The following is a 6916-nucleotide window of genomic DNA, read 5'->3' as shown; positions in this document are numbered from 1 at the left end:
CAAACAAACAAATAAAAAAGCTACAGCTGTATGATACGTGAGTAGGTGAATAAAGAGCTGTGAGCGTGTGCACTTTGTTTCCATCTGTAATTCATCTGTAAATTATCTTTGAACTTGACAAAAATGACATTTTTTGAAATCGTGTAAAAGAGGATGAAGTAACTCTGTCCATCGATGGAGTTCCGATTGAGACAGTTACTGAACTCTTTTTTTGGGGCGTAATGATGATAAATTAACATGGAAATCTCATATTGAACATGTTAGAAAAAAGGTGGTTAAAAATATTTATATTTTGGGCAACATCAGAGATAGGCATTGCCTTATAATCTATTTCAAATTTCTCACTAATTTCCCCCTATCTCAGTTATTGTACTGACGTGTGGGGGAATACATATGCGAGTAATATAAAACATTTATACTTGTTACAGAAGAAAGTGAATTTATTCTTCTTCCTGCTCCTTTTCACCTATGGGTGCAGTGCTATATCAATGGCAATGAGGGCTTGTGTGTAGGAAATGAAATACTGCTGAACCATGTGTGAAACAAATAAATAAAAAGAAAAGTGAAATAAAGTCTTCTTCTTCTTCTCTCCAGAGCATACCTCCACCTCTCCAGGCTCGCTTCTACATGTTCCCTACTCTGTCCCTACACCTCTGGTCTGCTCCAATCACCAGTCTCTCTGCCCCGAGGACACTCTACTGTATCCAACTTATTCCACAATTCCTCTTTCTCCTGACTCTTTCTCCGTATGATGCCTTTTCTATGGCCTGCTTTAACAACATGCTAACCTTATTTATTGCCCCTGTGGGGCATTCAACATCACTCCTCTGATTAATAGCTTCAAACTCACAATTCTGTCCTTCACTCTCTCCTGCTCAACAACACTACTCACATCCTCGTCCTTCAGGATTACCCCTACTACTCCTTCTCTTCATATTTAGATCATGACAGAACAGTTTAAATCCACCCCCAGTGCTCTCGGCCTTACTTCTCTTCCACTTGGTTTCCTGCACACACACAAATATATCTAGCTTCTTTTTCTTCTTTATCAGTCATAGTCCCAGATTTAGTGTCCCAACTGTCACCTATGCACTGCTCCCTTTCCTTCTTCCTTGTCTTTGGCTGACAGTTTCAACCAGCACCCTGCTGGCCAATAGCACTGGAGGTGGATGCTGTTAACCTGGGCCCCGACTGATCCGGTAATGAAATTCTTTATGATCTGCATGTTTGATTTGGCTGAATTATTTCAGACGGTCTAAAAAATATTTTTGTATTAGTTTATATAGTATGTGCATGCAGTTCCTAGCACAGAGTCTCTGTCTCTGCATGCTCAAAATGACAGAATGAAAATGAAAAGAACACTTTGAAACCCGTCAGATAACAATGGGGGAAATAAACTACGCTGGATATCTGAAGTGATGTGGACTGGGCAATGTGTTGAACAGATGCCACATGATGGAAATAAAATGATCAACCTGCAGAGAGCTGAATTCAAAGTGAAAATGATGCAGCAGGCTAGTGTTTGCAGTAACTGAGAATGGTGCTCAGACGTTTTAATGGCTCCCGCATGCACATATGCGTGCCCGATAACAATCTGAGGTACAGCTTGGCAATGTCTGATGGACCAGAGGTGTTCTACTGGATTTAGGTCAGGTGAGTGTGGGGACCAGTCAGTGGAATCAATCCCTCCATCAGGAATTCCTCCTTCAGGAACCCAGGACCCATTGCACCAGCATAGGGTCTGACAGTGGGGCCAAGGATTTCATCCTGATATGTAATGGCAGTCATTGTGCCTTTGTCTAGCCTGTAAAGGTCTGTGTGTCCCTCCATGGATATGCCTCCCCAGCCCATCACCAAACTGGCCATGCTGACCGATGTTACAGGGAGCAAAACATTCTCCTCGGCTTCTTCAGACCCTTTCACATCTGTCACATGTGCTCAGGGTGAACCTGCTCTTCTGTGCTCTTCCTGTGAAAAGCACAGGGTGCCAGTGGTGGACCTGCTGATCCTGGTGTTGTATGGAAAATCCCAGTCAGGCTCCACAGAGCAGGGAAGTGAGAACAGGGCCCAGTATAGGACGCTGGGCCTTCAGGCCACCCTCGGGAAATCTGTTTCAGATTGTTTGGTGACTCTCTGAGCTGACCCTGTGATTGACACTCACTTACCTTCTTGTCTCATCTTTCTTGTCTGGTTTCAAAACAACCAGATATAAAACACCTAGCGTGAGATTTCCCTTCACTTTACTGATGAGTGGCACGACTGTGGCTGTGCCTAACATTTCTAGAAAGCTTTTCTGGAAATTAAGAACAAATAAACTAAGATTCAGTGACAGTCTATTGATTTTTTTGTGTCTTCCTCTTTTCCTCCTGTAGCTCCATCTTCTCCATCTTCAGCACCTCCATCTGCACATGTCCAAACCATCTCAGCTTTGACTGCTCGCCTCGAGCTGATGTACTCATTTATAATCGTCACCTCAGCCTCGCGTCTTTTCGGCGGTGCCACTGTCTCCAAACTTTTTTAGGTTTTTTTGTGTGTTTGTTGTTGTTGAAAATGTCCGGTGTGTAATGTATTTTATGTACAGTGTAGTTTATTAGGAGGAGAAGGTGACTCTGGCAGATGCTTTGGAACGAAACGATGGCTCAGTTTCATTCAGCGTACACGAGCCGGGGATCCCTGCACTCTGTCAAAACAATGAAATGCATTGTTTTCTGTGACATGCGTTACTGCCTACTGTAGACGTGATTTTTTTTTTTTTTTATCATAATTTGTGTCAAATAAGTTTTAGGTTGCCACCAAGAAAAAGCTGTAATTATTTTACCTCCTTCCTGATGGAAACTCAAAACCTTTTGCTAAGCATTTAAACAAAAACATTCATATTATTATAGTTTTATAAGTTTTTCAAGTTTCTAGTACCAAGTTTCTGGAAGTTGTCATTATTTAAAATTGCACCTGCAAGTTTCCTGATGATTTGTCGTGTTTTGTATATAATGGCTCACTCCAAACAGGATCCTGACTGTGTGCAAAAGCTGTGAGCATGCTGGATTCTCAGCTGGCAGATTCTCTCAGGCTCAATCATTTTGCAGCAAGATGAGCAGAGAAAATATCGATCCAGGGCCACACGACTGTTTTCAGCCAAAAGAAGAAGAAGACATCCTCAGCAGATGGTTTGACCCCCACTGAGCTCCTGTCTCAGCATTGCAGTCAGATGAACTGTAGCAAGTTCTCCCAGGTGCTTCAATCACGCTAAATACCTTGAATAATTGTGTGAGAGAAAGTGCGCTGAAACTACAGAGGATAAAAGCACGGGCTTGTTTATGTTACTTTGCTGATTCATAAAAATCCTTCATGACATCACTTTTGTGAGCATCCTTCCTTCGCTTTTACTCCCTGAAACCTTTGCGCGGTGCTGTGCTCACTCCTTTAATTCAGCGCTAAACATTTCCCTCCATCAGCATAAAATCAAAGCGCTTTTCCAAAACTCTGCGCAAACATCAGTGTGCAAGTGTTTCTGAACGAAGACGGATTTAAATTGAAACGACCAGATTCGTGAGGTTACCTGTACAAGCCAAGAATGAGATAGTTTTACGTCACGTTTGTGTTGAGCTTATATCTGACGTTATTAGCCTGAGGCTGCCCCCTTTGAAAGTGATTAAGCGGCTCAGTGTTTTGGCGCAGTGACAGTGTGGCTGAGACGTGGCAGTCACTCTGCGCTTTCCCTGCAGTAATATTAGGTTTAATTTTAAGCCCCTCTGTCACCGGAGCAGCCTGGCCGGCCCCAGGAGGTGTGACGTCACTGGCGAACGCCACTGTTTAAATATTGACTCCCTCAAATCCGTGAGATTATCTGAATACAAAAAATAAAAATAAAAAGTGGAAAACGTTGCATAACCGATTTCAAGGGAGCTGGCCTCTGTTTACGTGACCGGAGCCATTTTTCAAAGAACATGCACTCAGTCCGCTGCTTTACAAAACAAGATGATCCACAGTTTATTGTTATAATCATGAGTCATACACAAAACATTCATCTGAAACAAAACAGACCAGGGTCGAGAGACAGACCGGACTAGCCCAGGTGAAGAATCACTACAGTATTCCCATAATATTGCTGCTGAGACTTTACAGCGTGTATGTGGTCCTCGGGTGGGTTAATTGTGCAGGGTGGGTTATGCCTTAACTCCTACATCACAACACGCATCCTGTGCTTTTCCTACTGACATAAAGTGGTTGGGAGTATTTACAGGAGCTTTATGGTACTTTGTGGCTCATCTTCAATCCATCGCCATCATCCTTACACAGACTCTTTATAGGATTTTTCTTTGATAATATATACTTTGAAAATATATACATATCACACAATACTCTTTTTTGTAAGGGTTGGACAGCCACCTGCTCCTCAACGGCATCATAAAAAATATGATAGTAATTACAGAGAAATAGAGTGCGAATTTGTTTTCCCTCTGTCTCAGTGCTACATTCAGATCCGGAGAGGCTCATAAGCACTTCAGCAGGAAGAAGTTGCAGAAAGCTCCCCGGGGACAGTCGCACATCTTGCCGATTCGAGCGCCTTTCCGCACGGCGCACTGCTCCCCGATGTCACACTGAGAGGCAGAGAGAGGGAACACAACCAGAGGTTCGCTTCATTTCCACCCGCCACTGCATGCACCAAGGTGGTGCCATTTCATAATAATAATAATAATAATAATAATAATAATAATAATAATAATAATTACCGTTGGGACTTGGCCAAATTTCTTTTCCCATAACGGCAGCCGTTTAGCCTGCAGCTTTTCCAAAACTTCTTGGAGAGCTCCGAGCTGTCGGAAACAAACAAAAACAAAAACACAAAACCATTAATAAAGATAATTTGGTTTTTGGAGTGGGCATACAAATATAAAATCTATTTATGGAACATGCAAATTAATTAAAAGCCACGAATAAAATAAAAATCTAATCTGTTGGTGATTTTCTTAAAAGTTGGAATTATTAATAAAGTAACTATACAAAAAAAAGCCATATTTATGTAAAACGACACAAACCGCTGAGGAAAAGTGTTTCTTCTTGTTCTTGTTGTTGTATTAACTACACTGGGTCCAAGTTTCATTACCGGGAAGAATCCTGCATTCCAATTCTTTTCACTCTCAGCTGTTCACAGAGCTCAGCTTAGCGTCACATTGTTGCACTTGACTCTTGCTATCAGCGGGCTTCATAGGCTATAAATAAAATGGTCTTAATTTTATTTTTCACAGCATAACTAAAAGTTATTTTTTTAAAAAAAGGGAGAGAGAGGAAAAAACAGAATCGGTCTTGATAAAAGAAGAAAGCTCTCCGCGGTCTAAGTTGCGCCGTGTGTCTGCATGCGTACTCCGGGTGCAGATCTTACCAGCTGCTTCTCGCTGGTCAGGTTCGGACCTTTGGGGTAGAAGTCGCGCAGGGCTCTGGGGCTCAGCTCCTCCTCGGACTCGGAGTCCAACACTTCGGCTCCAGCGGCGCTGGAGAGCAGCAGCAGTGCGCACAGGAGCGCCCCGCTGAGCAGCCTGGAGCTCTGCATGGTCCCGGTGCACGGCAGCATGTCGCCCCTTTTGCCGGTCTCAAATAGTCGCTCCACCGCTCCAAACACCTTTTTATCTGACTAGTTGCATCTGCTTGCTCCACCTTATCCTTTGATTTTTTTTTTTTATTTGTCATGCGTAACAGCTGCCTTGGGTGAGTCATGCCGCAAAAGTTGCTGGGCAAAATATGCCTCCAAAAGTCAACAACAACAGCAGCCTGCGTGGGGTCGTTACTTAGAGCGCAAAGGATTACTCCTTACTCGATAGAAGAATGGAAAACTGGTCTTTTCTAGGAAGCTCAAGATCAAGTTCGGCATTAGGTCAATCACCTGATTAAACTTCAGCCATGAGAATATAACTGCAGTCGTCAAACACTGTTGGATTTACAGCCTCAGGATGTTCAACTTCACAGAAGAGCAAAAGATGTGCTTGAGTCACCCAGCAGTCAGAGAACAGGGCTGTATTTAGTATTCCACCTATAGAAGAAGTATGGCACAATGCGTTACTTTTCTCTTATTATTTTCCCAGAGTGCCATTTCCAGGCTTTCCAGCATTAGGACTTAGTGACTCAGTCTTTTATGCAGTGAATTACCACGAAAACAAGCAGTGCTGATTGAAAACGTCTTGCTTTATTTGTAAAGTAACAATCCGACTTCTAATCAGCCTGTACGTTGATTAGAAGTCCATGTTTTGCATTTTGAAGTTTGTGAGGGCATGAAGGCTAAGATTTGCATTACCAACTGCTCAAAGGGAAATAGTGATTTATTTCGTTATTTCTGCAGCATTTATGACACTAGTGGGGAAAAACAGGAACAGGTTTCCTATTACATAAAACAGAGTATATTTCAGGTCTATACTGTATTACAAAGTATTATGGAATGATTTTATTTTTAAACTCCAAAAGCATCAGAACTCACACTGGGGAACATAAACAACATTAAAATAATCCATATTTTGCAGAATAATCAGCTCCACCGCGCACTCCTCCACCTAACATGATCTGCACCCTGCAGCCACAGAATCATGTCATTTTATCTCTTATGCAACCACTGAGTCTGCGGTAACAATGCAAATGATGAATGTTTACACAAAATATGGGCGGACAAGCGACAGCAGTTGTCGCTTCCATTGTATTCTTAATCCTGCGGCTGAGTTTTCCCTCTGCGCTGCATTGATCGTGGGTATCAGAGCTGCCTGCGTCGGGTCCACCGGCGGAGATGGAGGAGCAGGAAGCTGCTTTGATTGCGCTCGAGACTGCATGACTCACGTCTCGCTCTGTGCCAGCTTTAATGACTGAGACGCCAATTTGACATTCCATTCAAAACCACCGGGCTATTTCATTCACAACCTCGGCTTCAATAGTTTTG

General features: G+C 42.8%; 1 protein-coding gene across 1 annotated transcript; it reads right to left on the bottom strand.

The window, feature by feature from the left end:
- Positions 1 to 3965: 3965 nt before the first annotated feature.
- Positions 3966 to 5653, bottom strand: LOC116333019 (cocaine- and amphetamine-regulated transcript protein). The gene is made up of 3 exons (XM_031756137.2): positions 5381 to 5653; positions 4731 to 4814; positions 3966 to 4598 (listed from the first exon to the last, which is right to left on the bottom strand). The coding sequence occupies exons 1-3, from the start codon at positions 5567 to 5569 to the stop codon at positions 4491 to 4493; spliced, it is 381 nt and encodes a 126-aa protein (XP_031611997.1). The 5' UTR covers positions 5570 to 5653; the 3' UTR covers positions 3966 to 4490.
- Between the last annotated feature and the right edge of the window lie 1263 nt (positions 5654 to 6916).

The sequence above is a fragment of the Oreochromis aureus genome, linkage group 1 (assembly GCF_013358895.1).
Source record: "Oreochromis aureus strain Israel breed Guangdong linkage group 1, ZZ_aureus, whole genome shotgun sequence".
Classification (NCBI taxonomy): Eukaryota; Metazoa; Chordata; class Actinopteri; order Cichliformes; family Cichlidae; genus Oreochromis; species Oreochromis aureus.
This window is presented reverse-complemented; position numbering and strand designations above follow the sequence as displayed.

Bases quoted from the DNA above. Each gene is read 5' to 3' on its own strand.
- LOC116333019 (XM_031756137.2), bottom strand. From the start codon at position 5,569: ATGCTGCCGTGCACCGGGACCATGCAGAGCTCCAGGCTGCTCAGCGGG. The intron at 4,815-5,380 runs GTAAGATCTGCA...TGTTTCCGACAG, and splicing joins TGACCAGCGAGAAGCAGCTG to CTCGGAGCTCTCCAAGAAGT. The intron at 4,599-4,730 runs GTAATTATTATT...TCTGCCTCTCAG, and splicing joins AATTTGGCCAAGTCCCAACG to TGTGACATCGGGGAGCAGTG.